General features: G+C 28.7%; 1 protein-coding gene and 1 long non-coding RNA gene across 4 annotated transcripts in view; both read left to right on the top strand.

The window, feature by feature from the left end:
- Window positions 1–341: 341 nt before the first annotated feature.
- LOC141530523 (serine/threonine-protein phosphatase 2A 56 kDa regulatory subunit gamma isoform) lies at window positions 342–12,921 on the top strand. 3 transcript variants are annotated; one of them, XM_074247684.1, is made up of 9 exons: window positions 342–1,244; window positions 1,459–1,518; window positions 5,550–5,724; window positions 7,613–7,815; window positions 7,960–8,354; window positions 8,516–8,849; window positions 8,951–9,169; window positions 9,587–9,808; window positions 9,995–12,921. In XM_074247684.1, the coding sequence occupies exons 1-9, from the start codon at window positions 1,242–1,244 to the stop codon at window positions 10,142–10,144; spliced, it is 1,761 nt and encodes a 586-aa protein (XP_074103785.1). In that variant the 5' UTR covers window positions 342–1,241; the 3' UTR covers window positions 10,145–12,921. The 3 variants fall into 3 exon arrangements, with proteins under 3 accessions (XP_074103785.1, XP_074103783.1, XP_074103784.1); XM_074247682.1 differs by having other exon boundaries at window positions 7,592–7,815; XM_074247683.1 differs by lacking the exons at window positions 342–1,244; window positions 1,459–1,518 and adding an exon at window positions 4,046–5,018 and having other exon boundaries at window positions 7,592–7,815.
- Window positions 12,922–13,665: 744 nt separating this feature from the next.
- The window catches only part of LOC141530697 (uncharacterized), a 31,910-nt gene continuing 23,504 nt past the window's right edge, over window positions 13,666–22,071 (top strand). The window contains exons 1-2 of the long non-coding RNA XR_012479783.1: window positions 13,666–13,745; window positions 13,861–14,139. This is a non-coding gene — a long non-coding RNA (uncharacterized LOC141530697). The remainder of the gene's footprint in view (window positions 13,746–13,860; window positions 14,140–22,071) is intronic.

The following is a 22,071-nucleotide window of genomic DNA, read 5'->3' as shown; positions in this document are numbered from 1 at the left end:
AAAAAAAAATATTTAATGAGTACTTTAAGAAAAATATTTAAACATTTAATTATTTTTAATTTTTTTTTCATGGTTAAAGACACTCATAATTTATAATGAATGATATTTAAAGACCAGTGTAAAAAATAAATAAATTAAATATGTAAATATATCGTGTATACGTAATAGAAGGAAGTAATTGTTGATATATTTGAAATATATATGATAAAATAACTGATAATGGATATAAGAATGTCGCGGTTCACATTACCGACCGATACTTGTCTTAATATAATATTAGTTTTGTCGCTGAGCGAAAAACACAAATGAAAAGATGACCAAAATGATGGGCAATGGCCGCCGCGTAACGAACGCCGTGTGCTAGTGATGTCGGCTGTACTAGCCGTTATATTTCGACGATTATTTTATATAAGTTTGATTAAAAAATAATAATTGTAAAGCTAAAATCTAAAAAAGCGTGTCCGTCCGATATTTATATTATATAAAATAAATAGTAATACTTATAAAACTAACAACAATAATATCACAGTGTGATTTAAAATAATTATAAATATATAATAATAATAGTAGTCGTACTAAATAATTATGCCAAACAAGCAAAAGAAAGACAAGGTGCGTTTATTGAAGTAAAATGAAATTTCTAAATAACTAATTCGGGTGTTGTTTTTACAAGTATAAAAATTGTTTTTGTTATATGATTTAGTGGTGGTATTTATGCGTCAAACTAAATTCGTGATTTATTTAAATTCATTTCCTTCTTCTTGGTCTTCTATCTACTCTCTTCGTCATCGTCGTCGTCTGGTCTTCATAGCCGTCGTCGTCGTGCAACAGAAACTAAGCCAGCTAAAAGAAAACTAATTATTTACCAGAGATAAATTTTAAATTCAACAACATAAATAAATATAATAATAAAAAAAAAAAAAAAAAAAAAAAATTGAATAAAAAATTAGGGGGGAACACACACAACAACCCGGCAATCTTGGCTACCACCAACCATCATCGCTGTCTTGTAACACGTATCCTGATTCAGCAATCATCACCTCGCTCTATATTTAGTTCAATAATAAATAAACAATAACAGTTCATACGACAAAAGGGTCTACACACAGTCTATACTTACAACTACAACAACAACTACAACTACAAGAAGGATAATAATATTAATAATAATAAATATTAAATAATCGCGCTAATTAATTATCTACTTACAACAATACTCGCGTATATTATCGTCAAAGAAAATGGTACTGTTTCTTTTTTCTTCTTTCTTTAATTACTTATCACTAATCATTAAATCATTCACCCAATTACATTAATAAATTATTTATTTTCATTACTAATATTTTCATTCATACTAGCTCATTAGACATAATTAATTATTAATATATTAATTGAATCAAAAACTTTATCATTAAATTTGTTTTAACTTTTTTTTATTAATTTTGCTATTCTTTACAGGAGTCAGGAAAGCCCAAGGACAAGCCTAAGAATGGCAAGGATCCAGAACCTGGGGACGAGGTGAGGTCTAATGTCAACTAACTCTGTCTGTCTGTGTGTTTAAATTGACAGATTACAGCTCCATTATCAATATCACTATCAATAACTATTCCTAAGTATATACACTGGTATTTCATTCTGTCATAACAACTCTAATTGATGCATACACGTCATTAAATGACGTATTCATGCTTTTATAGCATTAATTCGAATGCATTGGTGTGTGGTGCTTAATAATGGGTTTGTTAATAATCATAATCATGTTATTAAAACCATTTGAAAAATTTATTGACAATGGATGAAGGTATTGGTATCATTAACTGTTTATTATCTAATAATCAAAAAACTCACTAGTTAGTTAACTAATTAGTAAGCTAATAATTTGTTGTGTTATAGAAACTTAATAATAAATCATATTGAAGAAAATGATTTGCCAACAGGTTGTAATAGATATTGGCTATTTGTCAGGATAATTAATTTGTTTTAATGATCTGACAAGTTAAATGCTGACATTAACGGTTTACATTGATGATTTCTGGCAGTCAGACTGACAGACAGACTGAATGAAATCAGCAATCAGCGACTAAGCACTTTGATGTAATAGCTCTACGGTGTTTGTTAAATTGTTGCAGTTGAGTTTAGTGTTAAAGAAATTTAAAAAAATAATGCTTAGGTTATATATCAACGTATCGGTCGCAGACCTCGTCAAAATAAATATATTTTACTTGGACACGTCATCATTTATCATGTTATCATATGTTACACCAGTACAACCAGTATTTAGTTATAATTTTTTATTATTTTATTGCTTGGGTATTAGTACTTTGTCGTGTAGAGACGTAATTCCCGTGACCTGTACTGCTGTAATTAATTTATTACGTAATGTATATGCTCGTTGATCTATATTGGACGAGATAAATATGTAGGATAACTGGACAATACTGATTGTAAACTGGAAATTAAAATGTTCATTTTTATGTTGCATAGATACATAGTTATGTATTTATGTTGTTATAGATAGATGTCTATTATTTATACATATATTTTTGATATATAATTATATATATATACATATAGACTATAAATGTATTTATGTATTGAATGTGACTTTATCATCGGAGCTTTACTCTCTTTAACTCATTCGTGCACGATGTTTCACGAACGTGTGAAAGATATCACTAGCTTCGTGTATGTTCTTTTGTAATTTTTTAAATTTAATTCTCAACAATCACGATATCTCATCTTATTATTGTGTTTTGTTGCCGTATCAATAACAATATCATTTGCACGGCTCAAGATATCTTGATTATTAGATTATTGTAAAATAATATCATTGTGAAAATTAATAATGGTTGAACAAATTTTTACGTAATAATTTTATTTATAAATTTTCATTGCTATTATTGTTGAAATGTTTTTTCTAAAGGTAAATTAGTATATTGCGCAGAAGACAATCGTTATCAATATCGTAGAGATTCTATTTTTAAATAATTAAAAGTAAACTTTTTACGTATATAATTAAAATTTTCATTGGTAATATTTATATTACTCTCGAGAACAAAAGAAAAAAAAAAACTAATGAACAAATATAAAATTGAGAATTATTATTGAATAAAGCTACACGGTTTGTCCTTCAGAAAACTATAAAAATTGATTTTTATACTGACAACGTAAACTAAGGCTCGTGTCTTAACTCTTTTTCTTGTTAAAAAAATGAGAAAAAGCCGATTGAATCTATTTAAAGTCCAGTGTATATAAACATCACCCTATAATATTAATACATTCGTACATTCTTAGCATCCCACACAGCCAGTTTTTTTTTTATCCATGTCTTCATTCGAACGTAACTGCCAATTTCAGCAGTATTTGTTCTTAACATTAAAAGTTTACACCAAAATAAATAAATAAATAACGCAAAATAAAAGATAAATTGCAAATTGTAATGACAACGTGTCCAAGTATATTGAACTCTGTGTTGAGGTATATGGAACAAGGTGATCAAACATGTTTACATTACGTGTGTATGGACCAAGTAAAAACAAGTCTAAATAGGAAAGAACACATATATCCGCGTCTGTACAGCTCATTCTCTATCTTCTTCTCCATCTTTCTTTCTCTCAAGATATATATCTTTTAAAACTTAATTTTCTCTTTCTCTCTGCGACGCAATACACCGTGTACGTCGTTTTCAGGGACGATCGGTAGTGTGAGGAGAAAAATATTCACGTGAATTACTATACATTACAACAGCATTACATTACATTAACTCTTGCGCGTAGTTCCTCGATTCATCACTACGTTGTTGACTTTTTTTTTTTTTTTTTTTTTTTTAAATTACATTTTTTGCGAATCCTGTTGTTCTATTAATGTACAATATATTACTACAATACATATTGCTAATAATAAAATTTAAAAAATACAATTTGAATAACAATAATAACCAATAGATTATTGATTGACGACAATTATCGACTGCGATGTATTTATCTTTATCAATACGGCGTTATATGTGTGAATCAGTTGATGTTAATAACTATCGCGCTCTTATATTTAATATTATTTAGCTAATTAAAGAACAAAAATAATTTTAAAATGTATAACTACATTATTGTGTTAATGAACGAGTTTAAATGTCATTAAAAATATCACAAAGTTTATCTGTTAAATGTAATTAAATTGAAGATTTGTGTGTGTTCATAATGAATACATTAAGAAAAAAAAGTTGTCACCATGTTTGAGACTTTGGTTTATTGTAATACTTGTATATGGAAGATTTATGTATGAAATTGAGACATTTAAATGGAAGATAGTGATGTATAAAGAGCGGGTGTAATTGTAATTACAGTTACAATGACAGCCGCATCATCAGCGTGCCACTGGCCGATTGCTCGCCAAAACGTGGTGTCGCAAGTAATTCGATTCTCGGTCACGAGCGTGATAGTCATTTTTATAATTGCCAGTGGCATACTGCGACCTTGTCAACGCTGTGAGATTACAACGACTTCGACCAAGACCAAGACCAAGACGAAGAAAACAGAAATTATAAATTTAAAAAAATTTTAAATATTTATTTTATTAACAAGGAAGAAATTTAATAATTAGTATTTGTTTGATAATAAGGATACTCTACTATATTGACGTGAACAACGATATTAAAACGCAATTTATTATTTATTTATTCCTTGTATTAGTTACCATACAGTGAAAGCTAATGATCTCGTTATGTGTTTATTTTTATCGATATTTATAATTCAATAATTCACACTTCTATAAATGATAAAACTTAACAACAATATTAACTACTACCAGCACTACCATTAATAATAATTGTTCCGTTAATTGATAATTATAAATTTACAATGATGTACACCAGATACAAAATCAGTGGATATAATTATTTGAATTTGTGTATCATATTAATGAGTGTGACTATTAATTAACTGTTATTTTTTGGGACAATAATGCAAAATAAAATGCAAACGTTCAGTAATTTAGCTTTTGGAAATGTCTTCAGACGTAAGGCATGTTATTTTTATTATATAATTTTAATTTAATTTAATTTAAGTAGATATACTGAATTATTGTTGGTTGATATTGTTGATATAATGGTTATTGTGTGGATGTTTATCTATAGCAGGTTGAATTCGATAATATAATACAGATGTAATATACATTGGATAATATAGCCAACGGGCAAATGAGTAATTGTCCAACTGTGATGATGATAATACTGACTTATCTCGGTCGAGATCGGTCAGATGACTTTTTAAATCTATCTAGGCCATTTTATTTTCTCCTGTGGATTTGTGTGTACATCAATACACACATCTGTATGTGTGTTGTTCGCATGTTTTATATTATAATATATATATATATATATATATATATATATATATATATATATATATATATATATATATATATATACAATCCGACAAAAATCTATTATTAACTATTTATTATTAATAGATTTGATTTATGATTTTTACTTATTTAGATATTAGATTTTATTAATCAATGTGATTGTTTTATTTATTTTTTTTTGTTGATAGAATAATAAGGTGGCGGGTGGACCGCCTGGAGGGAGCACTCCACCACCGCCTACGTTGATCAACAAAATGAAATACCAACCGGGTGGTCCGGTTATCAAGAAGGACAAAAGGCAAAACAGCTCGAGGTTCAATATATCCAAGAATCGTGAACTTCAAAAATTACCCTTCATTGCCGGTAAGTTTTATTTCATTATAAATATACATATATGTTTTTTTTTCTTTGGCTTACTAATACTGAAGATTACATATAAAAAATACTTGAGATATTTATAAATAGTTTTTTTTTGTGTTCAAACGATTCGACGGATTTATATTGAAACTGGGCGAATGTAAAAAAGTAGGACAGTTGATAATTTATTGAAAGTATACTTTATATTTTTTATGAGCTTTGACGGTTGAGCGTTTATTAAAGCTTTTTGAATACATTTGTAATTTCAAAAGATTTTTAATTATTTAGTTACATGTTTACAGTTTATGTTTTATTGAAATAAAAATTCTATGTACTTGACAATATTTGGAAAAAAAAAAATTCTATCTATTTTTTCAGACATTAATATTTTAATTTTTTAATTTTAATTTTAAATAATTTACAAAATCTAAAAATATTTTACCAAGAAATTGTGAATCATCAGACGAGATCATTAGTAGGGATAAATTATTAAATAAATTCATGGTAACGAAGTTTATTTAAAAATATCTTTTCCCGGGTAAATTGAATGAAAATTCAATGAGCTAGGTGAGTATAACATAAGAGCAGTAAAATAGACGTAGTAAAAATAACGCAGGACGAAGAAGTCGCTGGAAACAAAAAAAGGCAAAAAGGTAAAAATAAAAGGATGCACCCTGGCCTTTCTCAATGCTGCTGGTTACATTGGTATTGAAAGTGAATAAGACCCGTTCTGTTGTTCTTGTATCTCCAATTGCAAGAATAAATTACTTACGTCAGAGGATATCGATTGTTCGTTGGGGTCGCGCAGACGCCGCGAGGTCGTAGTATGTACTGGTCCCTGGCCCCGAACCTTTACAGAATAGAATGGAAGTAAACAGTCACCCTCTAAGCGTGCTACAACCCTCACACGAGAAAGTACTTTCAATAATAATTGTGTCGTCTTTCTCTTCATAATATCAATACACTGTTTGTTTGGTCAAAGACCTTATCTATTTACTATTATGCCGTGGATTAACATTTTTACAACAGCAATACTGACAACAGTAACAACTAAAATTATAAATACTTTAACGCAGACTATTTTTTTAAATAAATTTTTTATTAATACATATCTTAATTAATTTTTTACCAGTGCGACGAAATAATATCGATTAACTGCCAAACTGACATTTGACATTTGTATTCTATATTATGATTATTATCATTGTTATTTTATATTAATAATAATAATAAATAATAACAAAAATAAAAATAAAAAAAAACAATTGTAATGAAACTTTGATACGTTAAAAATCTTCCAGTTGGTTTTAAATTATCATAAAAACCAATAAAGTTATATTTGTATATCTTCCGTCCATTTTTGATTAATTTATTAACTCAAAGGGGTTACGACTGATTTATCATCATACTAAGGGACTTGTGATAGATAAAGTAAAAGTATTAATAAAAATAAGTATAAAAATTAATAGGGCACATTGATTGGACTAGTGTTTGCTCTAGTGAGCCGGTAGTACGCAGCTTTTACTGAGTGAGCTTGAATGATCCAGTAACCGGTGCAGGGAGCATTGCCCTAATTTGACCTCTAAATACAAACACGATGGTTCACGTTGGCGGTATAAGCCCTTCTTTGGGTAGTGGGTTACCTAAAAGTCCGAGTTTTCATCAGGGTTTAGCATTTGCCGCCGTAATACAGCCTCATGATTCTAATAAACAATATCAACCAATTTCCGCTTTACATTATCAACCACTTCAGCCGTTGCTTATTGGTAGTTTTATGGATATTTTTTATTTTACTTTATTATTTATCATTTATTATTCATTATTTTTTACAGTTCACTCATTAATAAGTATGCTTGATTAACTCAAAGTAAAGGAATTAAATATTTTTTTGCAGAAGCTCAAGCGCCAAACGAACGGGAAGAACTTTTTATTCAGAAATTACGGCAGTGCTGCGTGCTGTTTGATTTTGAATCTGATCCATTATCTGATTTAAAATGGAAAGAAGTGAAGCGCGGCGCATTGCTCGAAATGGTCGAGTATGTTACAAAGAACAAAGGCGTAATTACAGAAGTTGTTTATCCCGAGGCAGTAAATATGGTTTGTATTTTATTCATCATTATTATTTTACTAATTAATTCAAGTTGTTTGTAATTTCGGATTATGATGGTAGATGGTTGTATATATACCGCCTACAGAGTATTTGTATTATTGTTTTTAATGTGGAAAAATAATTTTCTGTAGTTTGCTGTGAATCTGTTCCGGACCCTCCCACCGTCCTCGAATCCGAATGGCGCCGAGTTTGATCCGGAAGAGGACGAGCCAACCCTTGAGGCTGCCTGGCCTCACTTACAATTGGTCTATGAATTTTTTCTACGACTGCTCGAGTCACCGGATTTTCAGCCGACAATTGCCAAGCGTTATATAGATCACAAGTTTGTGCTACAACTGCTCGAGTTATTTGACTCGGAGGATCCACGTGAACGAGATTTCTTAAAAACGACACTTCACAGAATTTATGGAAAATTTTTGGGTCTACGCGCGTACATTAGAAAGCAGATAAATAATGTTTTCTATCGATTTATTTATGAAACTGAGCATCATAATGGAATTGCCGAGTTGCTAGAGATTCTTGGGAGGTGATGCAATTTTCGCTACTTAATTTTAATAATATGACACTTGAAATGATTTGTTCTTAAGTAGGACATAATCCGATTTTATAATAAATGGATTATGGTCATTATTAATATTGATATTAATAATATAATATCAATTTTATTTATTTTTATTATTGTTACAGTATTATCAATGGTTTTGCTTTACCGCTCAAAGAAGAGCACAAGATATTTTTGCTAAAAGTTCTTTTACCTCTTCACAAAGCCAAGTCGTTGTCTGTTTATCATCCGCAACTTGCATACTGTGTTGTACAGTTTCTTGAAAAAGATCCAAATTTAACGGAGCCAGTCATAAAAAATCTTCTTAAATTTTGGCCCAAGACTCACTCACCCAAGGAGGTCATGTTCCTTAATGAACTCGAGGAAATTCTGGATGTTATCGAGCCTGCTGAGTTTCAGAAAGTTATGGATCCACTTTTTAGACAACTTGCTAAGTGCGTTTCTTCCCCACACTTTCAGGTAACTATTTTAAATCAATTGTCAATAATTAGTATAAAACAAATATATATATTTATTGTTAGTAATGATGATAATAAAATTTCTATCAACTAAATTAATAGGTGGCAGAACGAACATTGTATTATTGGAACAATGAATACATTATGTCGTTAATATCCGACAATTACTCATTTATTTTACCAATAATGTATCCTGCATTATATAAAAATTCGCGTAATCATTGGAATAAAACAATTCATGGATTGATTTATAATGCATTGAAACGTCTCATGGAAATGAATCAAAAAGTTTTTGATGAATGTACTCAGCAATATTTCCAGGTATTTATTTATTAATGTCGACAAGTTGAACTAATTTTCATTTTCAAGTTAATAAACCATAATTCTCTTACAAGACTTGATACAAAAATTAATTGTACTAGTTATAAATTAAATTGTAATTTTCAATTTTTAATTACTTAAATTTGCACATACTTAATAGGGTATTATTAACTCAGTTAATAATTCACAACTGCAGTCTAGAAGGTTTAATCCTTGTTTAATTTTACCTCAATTGTTTTTTTTGTTTTTGATTCGACCGTTTATTTTTATACTGATGGCCGGATGTAAAAAGAAAATTTAATCGGATGAATCAAAGTGAATTTAATTAGAAAAAATAAAAATATTTCAATTGATAAAAAATTTAAGTCACCATCAAATTGATATTTTAAATTTATTAATCATTTATTTAATTTAAAGGATCGGCAAAGAGAAAAACGAATGCTGAAAGATCGTGATGAAGCATGGAATCGTGTTGAAGCACTTGCAATACGACATCCAAGTTACACGGTGGTTACGAAAGGTCTCCTAAACAATTCGCACAATCTGTCGCAGCATTTGGACAGTCCACCGTTGGACGAGGACGCTGATAATGATGCGACACCGCTTACGTTAGAAAAAATCGAGGCTAAGGCTAACGAGGTACGGGCATTAAGTAATCAGTACATTAGTAACGGTATCTAATAATATGATTCACGTATTACATGCATCTCGTATCTAAGTAAAAATATAAAGATATAAATAACAATATTATTAATAATAATCCTAATATTTTTAGTCGTAATTTTGATGATCAAAAACTAAATATAAAATGATTTAATTATACAGGCAAAGAAAATGACAAATACCAATAAATCAAAGCCGTTGCTACGAAGAAAAAGTGAACTACCACAGGACTCGTATACAATGCGGGCTCTCTCAGATCATAAACGTGCGGATGAGTACCTCGTTACACCACCAGATCCAAACAACTGCTAGTCCCTGCCGATTTCTCTTCCGATGTATCCTCTCTTCTGATGCAGATATTTCAGAGTAAGAGTTTGAAATCTCTGAGGCTGAGTGAAATTTTTCAACATTGCAAAAAAAGTAACTGTTGCGGATGCCGGATATCTGCTTTTTATTCTGTTATCAAATGTTAAATATTTGTCTAAAAAATTTAATCCATCTCTTACGTAAACTTTAAAGAACAAAAAACATAAAACTAACGAATTAATTCTTCAGTTAATGACAGAAAAATAAATTACAGACCCAATAGTCACAGTTGATGATAAGTATCTTTTGGATAATAAACGACGTTAGTAATTGAATATAAAAAAAAAAAAAATAAATAATCATCCAGCTTGCCTGCGGTTATTAATAAACCGTAATGTGCAATTTATTGTATGTAAAAACTAATTAAAAAAAAATAAATAAATAAACGAAGAGAAGAACTTCTCGCAAAACTTTTTGTACGATGAGATAGATAATGCTTAACTGCGCTTTTTGGTAAGCATCTTAATGATTAAATGCGAAAAAAAAAAAAAAAAAAAAAGAAAATTAAAAGTTTGGTAATTTAAATCTAATCAGTTAATTCTATTCGATTTTAAACATTAGTTGTGAATTGAGTTGACTAAGGAGATTAATAATACAATGTTAGAATTGTTTAATATTATATTACGATACAATGAACAAACACTACAAAAAAATAATAATAAGAGAGAAAAGATAAAATAATAGTAAAATGATAAAATAAAATAAAATAAACGGATACTTTTTTTCCCCGTTCGTTTTTGCAATACCGCCAAATTTCCTCGGGTTTTAGGGAATCAAATGGACTGCCTCTTATCGAGCACTCACCAAGGTGCCAAGGCCACTCGGATGGTAGTTATTATTATTATTATTATTATTATTATTATTATTATTTTTATTAATTAATATCATTATTATTATAATTATTAAATTGTTAGATATTTAAGAAAAATATGTAAAAATTCTTGTATCATCAGGCCGAATTATGTTCCACTAGATGCCTTTCTACCCAGCAAGTCAGAATATTAAATAAATATAATAATCAGCGTTTATAAAACTTTAGAATCGTTTGCTTAAATAACATTGACATGGTAAAAAATCATCACTTGGTATTAGAAATTTTTTAGTCTTGCTAAGTCGTGGCTAATACTGAGATATTTATTAAACATAAAAATAAAAATAATAAAAAAAAAAATCAATGATAAAAAATTAAAAAAACTTGTAAGTCTTTATGCTGCTGGCAGGCTGTTATGTTAATATTAAAACTAATAAACCTTGTTAAAAAAAAATATAAATATATATATATAGTAAGCTCTTATATTGATTAATGTAAAGCTAATATTACAAAAGATGAAGAAAAAAATTAAAATTAATATCGAAAAAAAAAAAAAATTAATAAGAATACAATAATGAATGGTAATTGAATTTTAATTTTATTATTTTAATATTAGAACACTTTTGCTGGATGTTGTTTATACCTTAGTATTATAATTAAATATAACAATCGTTATTGTCGCAAATATTAAATGATAATTAAATTTAAATATGCAAATACAAGTGTGTAAAATATGAATCATAAGATTGATGATAAAATGAATAAGAAGCGAATTTAAAATATCAAAGTTTAATGCAAAAAAAAAAAAAAGGCCTTCGCGAATATTTTTGTGATGCGCGCTCGGCAATAATATTATAAAAATATATAATAATTTTTGTCTTGATATTTTTTTTCTTATTTTATTTTTTTCTATTTCCCATGGGGAGAATCACAAAACTTGCGAGTATTTCATATTAATGATAAAATAAATATATCTCATACATATAAATATAAATATATATTAGTATTAACTGAATGTGCAGCAATGTTGGTAAAAAAAATCAGTATTGATTATATAAATAAATAAAAATTCGCATGAATGTTACGTATGCAAATGCTTTACATAAAAATTTATAAATATTAACAAAAAAAATATAAAGTTGAGAATGTCTCTATTAAAACAAAGAAAAGATTGAAATTTCTATATCACGGATGCCCCTTTCTATTGCTTGTATTTTTAATTAATTAATATTAACTAATGTATGAGTGTATTTTTTCTAAAAGCAAAATATTTGATACGTTCTCTATTAGTTGATAAATTGATAGAGTTTTAATTAAAGATTATGATTGATATAATGTTTAATATTAAATGAATTTGAATATTTAATAATTGAGTATTTGATAATGAACAATTATATAAACAGTGGTAATTTACACGCATGTAAATATTATGTAAATAATGTAATTGTTTTTGGAGCAAGTTTTTTATTTATTTTTTTTTTTTTTTCCATTTCGGGGCAAACGTAAAAACTTATATTACACATTAAATTGTTCATTTTAATGCTCTACAGAAATTATTATTGCATTACCCAACTTTTTATTTTTTATTGATAAGTTTTTTTCTTGCGCTTAATCTGAAAGAAAATAATTTCATTGTCTTTAAAATTTTTATTTGTTTACTTGTAAAATAAAATACTTGTTCAAAATGAATTTGACACTAATTGGATGTTAGAATTGCATGTTAAAATTATTGAGTCAACTGTAACAAAAAAAAAAAATAAATAAATACATCGGGAAAATAATCTTTCATTGCAATAGCTGTGAATAAATTTCGAGTACATTCAAAAAAGGCAGCTGGGAAAATTGTTGAATCGGGAAATTTAAATAAGCACCAAAGTCTTGAATGAAATTAAAAATTTAATTGAAACAACTGCGATTTATTTTCTTTTCACGTTTATTTATTTAATTCAGTGAAATTGGTGGTTCCTCTGTTTGTTTCTTAATTATCAATTTATCATTGTAACCTTTTCACCATATAATAGTTTAAAATTTTTTGTCTGTAATTTGTTGACGACATATAATAGTTTTATAGTAAATAAAGGATCAAAAAGTTCAGATAATTATAAACAGAATTGTTATTATGCATTTATCACGTTTTTTTTTTTTTTTTAACAGTTTCAAAGATAAAAAAAACAAGAAGTTCAGAAACAAGAATATTAAGGCAAAATATTGTAGATGCCGCTATTGCCATTTTTAAATTTCGCGCTAAAATGAGTTTTCCGTTATTGTCGGCCATTTTGAGAAACGAGTCAACCAGCATCGAGTGTCTCGAGTAATTGCGTCTCCCGACCATTGTCCGGTTAAGAACTTTATTAATACGGATAATAATTAATGAATAATGCTCGAAAACATAAAATAGTCACTTATTTATATTTAATAACAATATTTTGATAAAATAATTTACTAAGTCGTTGAATAAAATCGTTTAAATAATAATTCCGTCGCGTACTTTTCGAAACACCGGTACGAGTGTACTATTTTTATCGTGAAGGTTATATTTAACGTAATACAATTATCTAAATAGTCTTTAGAAATTAGAGAAAAAAAATAATTTTCCTGAATTTATCATTATTATTCGAAACAATTTCTAATTAAAATCATTAAAAAACCTACACAGTAAAAGCGTGAGATTGAAAGGTTGTAGATGGCATTAGTGGTGAGTTTTAATATGGAGAATGACATTCAGTGTTGATTCAGGTAATTCACATCATTGATTCAGCATTTCTAAATAATCCATTAATCTTAATCAAATAAGTATGAATTAATTGATTTATTACTAATGTTGGTTACTAATATTTTAATTTAATTACAGATATTCAAAGTGATTTGTTGCTGTATGACATTTAATTTAGCTGTCACTTCACAATTGTTTTAATTTTTTTTTAAAAATAAATTATAACAAAAAAAATTATTAAAAAAATGGACTTGTAGAAATTTTAATAAATTAAAAATGCAATTTTTTCAAAATAATTTTTTAGAACAAATTTTCTTGTTAAAAAAAATTAAAAAATTGTCAGGTGACAGCTAATTTTAACGTCATTGTTGTTGTGCGTGTGAAATCAAGATGGAAATATATCATCGCTGATGATCGGTGAGTTTTTATCATAATTTTAAATATTTTTTATTAATTTTTGAGGATAATTAATCAAAAAATTTTCATTTAATGTATCAAATAATTAATAAGTTAGATATTTATTTTATCATCAAATAATAGCCCGTCAGGAATTCGTGCGCAGTCCTGCTTTTATGGATACTGTAATTTCCACTGTACTCAATGCTGATAATATTGAATGCTATTTTCCAATAAAAAATATTTTCGAATGCTTGAAATGGTTGGCCTTTCAGACCATTTCACTCAATTTTGATGAGTTCGATTACTCTCAAAATCATATATAGAGTTATCCAACAAATTTTTGAAAAATGATTCCATAATGATTGCCAAATCGCGTTCAAAATCTAATTAGGTCGAAGTGTATGATAGGAATTTGATTTACACACACACATTTTCTCTTTCGGCTCGTTAAATTATAATTGTTTAGTAAACAAATTATGTGTAAGCATCTAAATATGATAAATTTGTCGTGAATAATTAGACAGCGTTTATCTAGTGGTTAAATTAATTTCACAAAATTTCATGACGTGAATAACAATTATATGACGATAAGCTTGACACTGACGTTCATTGTATAAACGCCGGGTATAATGATTAAATATGACTATAAATACGTTTATATATCAACAACTTGTTCATCAAAAATATCTGATTGGTGAACTTGATAATATGTCAGATGGAATAGTCTTGTAAAATAACTCAAAGCCAATTCACAGTAGCTGGTGGTGGATTTACGAAACGAGAGAGCAAGAAAATGAGCTAAGTATATATATATGTATGTGTAGCACGCAAATTACCCTCTCTTATATGAGTCATCAGTGAGAACGACTGATTCGTATCTGATTGAAAGTGTTCCGGTTAATTGACTATCGACTCGTATTAATCACTGGCTCAGATAACAATCGAACATCCGCGACTAAATAATTGTATTACTAACAATACACATACGTTTAGTTTCCAAAATTATTATTTTATGTCAATTCAAATTTATTATAAATATTTCTTACTTTTCTATTTTTTTTTCTCTTCCGACTCATGAATTAAAATTGTCGATTGTTATCTTCCCATATTTTTAATTGCTTTTTTTGATGTTAATAGTCAGCGAACGGACATGAGCAGAATAATTAAAAATTACATAATATATTACGCTTTGAAGGATACTCAAGTAGACATCACAAGTATGTAGACAAAGTTTGTTTATAATTAATTACAAACCCGTTGTTGTTCTTGGTCGTCAACAGTCGTGAAATTGATGAAGTGTACAGAGATGTTAAGAGCTTGCAAGAGGGCAAAGACAACTTTCTGTTCGAGTTATTATCGTCAAACACCAAAAGACAAGTTTGGAGTATCGAAGATTGTCATTTTGACATTCAAAGCGTACGGGAATATCAGTTTAAAATAATAATGTTCAAAACACTCGGGTCTGTTGAAAGATATATTTTATTTCATTATAGTGTAAACATTCCTGTGTAAATGTTTCACCAAATTTTCAGTGAGTGATTCAAGCAGCGTGCGAAACAGATAAATTCTTCAGTTTTCCGTCCCATCAAGCCATTCAGTAACATTCAGGATCCGACAATTCAACATTTTTCTTTCATTAATAAACCATGACATCCGCCTGGGAGTTACCGTACCGTGCCGGTGCTAGATTGTCGAGGGAAAACATCTACTTTTAGGCATCTTTATCTTCGTCATTATGACAATCAACGCGTGAGACTTTTTATGATTAAAAAAAAAAAAAAAAATAAAATAAAAATAAAAATAAATAACGAGATAAAAACGTCATGGAAGTTAATATTGTACTGAGTAGGATTTGAAATTTTTTCTTAACTTGAATAAACAATGATCACTCAAAGGAAGTCAAAGGCTAGGTTAAAGTTTTGCTCAAAAAAGTACCATGCTACATGTAATTTAATATTTTATTCCTCTCAAAAAGATTAAAAGAAGATACATTATATTTAACGAGCCTTTGAAGCTTGTTTTAAGTAGTTTAAATTTTAATTATTTATTTTATTTTATTTGATGCTCTGTAATCTGGTTGTTACGAAATTTTTTCATCATACAATTAGTTATTACGACAATATATTTTCATTAGAAAGTTGTTTTTGAAGTTTTCTAAAGATTATCATACTTGATTTTTGACTTAGTAGGAAATTAAACAAGGAGGTGTAAAATATAGTAAATAACCAATTCAAATTTGGAAATTATTCTGTATAATCAATATTTGCATATATTACAGTAATATTACGTAGGGATTTGATACCATTCAACCCCCTGCTGCTTGATCCAGTCACATCATCTGCATACTCATGATACTCCATGGGTGTTAATTCCATCTACGGGTAACATAAACGCGAAGCTGTTTGTTGATGAGGCTTACGACAGAGATATTGTCAGCTGATAGTGATATTGAGAATGAGAGTGAGGAAAATATACAACTCATAATCTTATCCACCTCTGTTTACAGCTTGTTCTTTGAGATATAATATTATGTCGCAGTATAGATGTATAATGTATACTATATAATATAAGCTCTGGCTTTAATACCGCGGTTACGATGAGCTGTGCTCAGGCATATTAAGTCATACAGCAATGTGTTACATTGCTAACACAGCCATATCCATTGCGTGCAGTGCAGCGTTATATGTAAGTTACGAATTGTATAAACAATCAACTCTAAATAGTGGTTACTAGAGTACCAATAATTTTCATTGCGGTGTTTTGATCACGATTTTGAGCAGAGCAGTTCTCTCACAATAGGAGTAGTTAGCTTCATTATTTTTTATCAAAAATCAGTTGCGGATCAATATTTGCATGGTAGCAATTCACTTTATCATTAATATACCGATAGAAAAATTAACTTGATTAAAGGGAAGAAATCTTTAATGGATGAATAAAGCATGAAAATTTTTGAATCAAGTAAAATTTCTTACTTCAGAAAATTTTTCTACTTGATTAATAAATTAGTTTTTTTTTCTCCATGTAGTTATCAAAAATGAATGGTTTTGTATCAACAGTATTTTTTTTTTCACAGTCCCATTGAATTTTGTTCTCATTCTATATGCAGGGTAGAGTAGAGATTTTCTTCTAAAACTTTAAATATAGTTTTAAAATTTTCTAGTTTTTTGTGACTACTTGATATAACTATGGCTTATTCATGATTTTATTAACTATCTGATTGTGTGAACAAGTTAATCTTTATGTAAAATAGCTATGTCTATTAAAATTTTAATTCCATCGTTGTACCTGACAACAAACAACGTTTGTTACTTCCTCGTTAATACTCTAAGTCGTTTATCCTCTTCACTTTTTGTACATGGGTCATTGAAAATCTTTCAAGTGACATTTTACTTAAACTTTTCACATTATTCAGCAAACTCATGTTTTTGTCAGATCTTCTATTAACTTTTCTCATGATATATTTTTTGCGTTTTTGTATTAATTTGTTCATCAAATCATTTAACTTGTCGCTCACAAAATACTAAATTATTTAATGCATTATAATATAAGCTCTATAATTTATTAAATTTTACCAATATAGAATCATGATTTTTTCTTATCAACTATTTTTGGTTATCAACTTCCTCAGATAAATAGTGATCCTCTCTAGAGCAGCTTCGTGTAAATCAAAGCTCATTAATCATTATCACACGTGATATAAACAGGATAATATAGATTTATGTTCAAGGGAAAATTATTATGTGACTATGTAATACGTTATTTTAATATATCAATTATCAATATCAATATTAATTATTCTTTATTAAAAAAAATGTTCATGCTGATAAATTATTCTAAAAAAAATTATAATTAATTTTTTTAAGCATTAAAGTAATATTTGTTTTAATTTTAAAAAATACGTTTGATAAAATGATGCAATTTATGACCGAGATTAAAATAGAAATAAAAAAATGTCAAGGTTGTATATCTGCGAAGTTATATATGTATTATGTAGCGGGTATAGAGTTACTAATGGTCGAGCCATTAATATAAACAAAGCGTTGTGATGCAAAACAAAGAGAGCTTTGTTGTAGGTGAAACGCTGTTATATGTTGAATTTTAAGAATTTTTAATACATATGTAATAACTTTGATGCTCATGTTTACAATAAATCGATTCACCGTACATTACACAAAAGTTTTTCCTTATGATTTAATAAAAACAACACAAATAAAAAAAAAATTAATAACAATTTTATTTGTTTTAAAAAATAATTGGTGCCATAAATTATATTCAACTCTCGAGTACAGAGCAAATAAGCTATTATAATAATTAAATTAACGCTGACATCATTTTTGTGAGGGTTCGTTTTTGTTTTAAAATTTTTAAAGTGTAAGAATAGGGCAATTAATAGTTGACATGATTCTTTTATATCCGTGTCAAAGTTACGTCGAGCGATTCCAGAAGTTTCAATGGAAATCTCGTTTTCAAGAACGTGCTCCGACTAAGCGATTCGCTAAAAAATATTCGAGGAAGGTTGCAAAAGAATCTGCCATAAAAGGTCAGTTAGCTTGTATAGTCCGAGTTTATATTTTTGTTATACTTTAATATCTTGTTTTCGATACTCCGTTGAAAAAAAAAAAAAAAAAAAAAAAAACAATATAACTTGATTCAAGAGAAAAAACTTTTGAACTAGGAAAATCATTCTGAAAAGTTTCATCTTTTTTAATAAAACAGAATATTTTTAAGAATGTTTTCCGGATAAATATTTGGGTTAGTCTGGGTCAGTATGTGAACTGATAAAAGGACAATATAATTTTAATTCTTTTAAACATTTAACGTAATTAAATGTAACTTTTAAATCAATATTATTGGCAAGACATAACGGATCATTGGGTTTAATTATTACTGTCTAGATGTGGAAATAATAAAATCAAAAGACGATTATTGACTTATTTTCTGATTAAAAAAAAAAAATATCTCGCCGTGCAGAAAAATAACTTAAAGAGCAGTAGAAATGAGGAAAGAAAAAAATTGAGAAGACTACTTGAGTGGCTGAAATCTAGATATACGTACGTGATCTACTTTAGAGTAAAAAAGCACACTTGGTGACTATAATACCGCTGCAAGAGCCTGACCGCGAAAAGGTGAAAGAAAATATGAACACAATAAAATAATGAAAAATTTTCTTCTTAATAAAAAACGTCCAATGTGCTTCAAAAGCGTGTCACTCAATAAACTTTCGGGTGAAGTTATTTACTGACAGACAATATCTCTGTGTTTGGTTCTACAAAGGTATGCTCGCAGACAAGATTGAAGTAGACAAAGAAAATAAGTGAGAAAAAAATCTTAGCTTGGAAACCACGGAAAAAGTCATAGGTTAAAACTAGTCAGTATAAGTTTAAGTACGTAAGTAAGTCGTAGTGAAAAGTTTGAGGAGAAAAAATTTTTGCATCTACCGGGAAACTATGGAGCTACGTGCGTCACAGCTCGTTTTATACGACTTACAAATGGGCAGCTTTGAAGTTGTAAAAAGTAAGAAAAAATATGTTGAAAAAAAAAAAAGCATTCTTTGGTAGTTACGGAAGATCATAATGAGAAAAATAAGGCGGATGAAAATCGCGTTAAGGAAAAAAGCGAAAAGCGAGTCATAGTTTACTTCGTTAGTTGGCTTAAGCTTTGAATTTGAGTTACTCATTTTTTTTTCATTTTTTTATTTTTGCTTTTGTGTTTCTGATTCACTTGCAAATAAGATCGATTATATAAGACGCGAGCCGACTGCCAATTCTAGGAATTAAAATGTTACTTGGTGGATTTATTCTTATCGACTTCCTTCTCAACCATTTCATCTTGTTCTTCCGCTTGAGGATCATTGCTTTTCTATTTTTTTCTTCCTGTGATCCGTCTTTTTTTACTTTTTCCATTTCATTATCCGATGCTTTTCCTGGCGGATTAAATCATTTGTCCGGGTCACGTTTTAAACTTCAGCCGGTGTGTACACTTACTCTTTAACGCTTGCATACACTCTTGTCAATTTTCGTTTTACAACAATGCATAAACGCAGCGATACAAGAGATTATCATAAGTTTAGATATATAAAAAGAGATGAAAAGTGTAAAAATCTTGCCGTGTAAATCGCTCGATTAAGTCGGATTATCTTTACCCTGCGCTACTTGCTTTGCTTGAGTAAATTCGTGTAATCATAATTATGCTAGTAATAACCGTAATCGTAATTTCGTTCACCCTTCGTTTAACTCTCCCTCCTCGAGCTACTGCAACTTGGCTACTTGACTGAGAGATTAATAAAAATAAAATATATAAATTCAAACTATTTAAGAATTTTTAAATTATCAAGTACGAAAGAGAAGTTATTATAGTTAATGAGAAAAAATATTTATTACAGTGAAAATGGAAAATGGGACGCTAATGTAAAGAAGGAGAAAAAAATCTTATTTGAGATTTTTAAAATATTAATGACGAAAAAAAAATGCTTGGCTGGTAAAAAAAAAATATTGAATTAAATTTATTTTATTTTTTATTATGAGATCTTAAGCGAAGGAGTCCTATCCCGCTGCGTTGACAAAGGATAAATGACTGAGTATTTCAAGTCTGAGAATTTTTAGAATAATCTCATCAGAATGATTGTCCAATAAAATATCGTGTCATGTCAAAAAAAAAAAAAAAAAAACTTTTTGGAATTCAAAATAAAAATAGATTTCTTAATGCTAAAATTTTAAAGTTTATTATCTTAGAAGCCGTAGAAAATTCTGTAACATAAATTTTGGCGATGTTCGATCAGAAATTTTAACTTTTTCATCGTTAGACTTTTTTAAGGCCATAAAGAAAAATAACCTTTGAACAAAATTAGTGAGCTTAAGAAATAAACCTAAAATTTTTTTCTTTTGCAAACATTATTTTTCAACATAAAAAACAATATTTTTGGTATTTGTAATAAAAATTTAAAAAAAGCAGATTTTCGGTTCAACTTAGTATATATATTCATCAGATATCTAATATATTTATAATGTAGCCCAATTAAATCGATATCAAATGACTGATCAAACAATGACCTGAGTCGGTTGTACATATACGGTATAACCTCTTAGAGTACTAAACGAACCAGTGTAGTATATTTAAACGAGAAGCGTGAATAGATCTGCATCATAGCAGTGAATAGGGTGTATCTCCTCTCTTCTGTAAAATAGGCTGGCAATGAAGGTCGATGCGGAAGAGAAATAATGTGAGGAAGTATAGGTGGAGAGAGAGAGAGAAGGACAGAGGATCGGTAATAGCAATCGATCCAATCTAACTCGAGATTACTATTTAATCGAATGAACCCAGATGAGATCTCGTTCATTAGCCATAACTTGTGTCCATCATTGGGAATGCTCGCGACAAATTATTCTATTTCTGTTCTATCCAGTACTCAATTAACAAAAAGTACCGAAACTTAGTGTGAAATTTATGATGAAAATAATTATTTTCATAAAAAAAGTAAAGCAGCTCTGGTTTAATAATAATAACAATAATAATTAATAATAAATTAGCTTGTAAATTGGCGAATAAATATTTATAAAGCTAGAGGGATAATATGCATGGAAAATATTTATAATTAAAATTTTCTAAAAATCTATTATTGTGTGTATCACAGTAGACTCTGCGGTACGCCGTGTATTTCAGAGTAGAATCCTCGGGACAGGCGCACTTGCGGTGACACCTAAATAGGACACGATGCCCCGAGGGAAATGAAAGCCTGGAATATTTCATCCTCGAGATTTCAAGCAATGTGAGTGCCTGTAAAGCCGAGATATTTTGCTCTACACAGTCCCAGGGTCATGAAAATAACGCAGGAACGTGCAACACAATTACTATCATCATTCTGCGGGTAAAGCTTTCAACGACTTCACGGACTCTGCTTATTTTAAAGAATTTATTAAAATAGTGTCTTTTATTCTTTGCCTAAATTAATTA

The sequence above is a fragment of the Cotesia typhae genome, unplaced genomic scaffold, assembly GCF_013202065.1.
Source record: "Cotesia typhae breed Kobodo isofemale line unplaced genomic scaffold, CoteBio_Ctyphae contig_5, whole genome shotgun sequence".
Classification (NCBI taxonomy): domain Eukaryota; kingdom Metazoa; phylum Arthropoda; class Insecta; order Hymenoptera; family Braconidae; genus Cotesia; species Cotesia typhae.
This window is presented reverse-complemented; position numbering and strand designations above follow the sequence as displayed.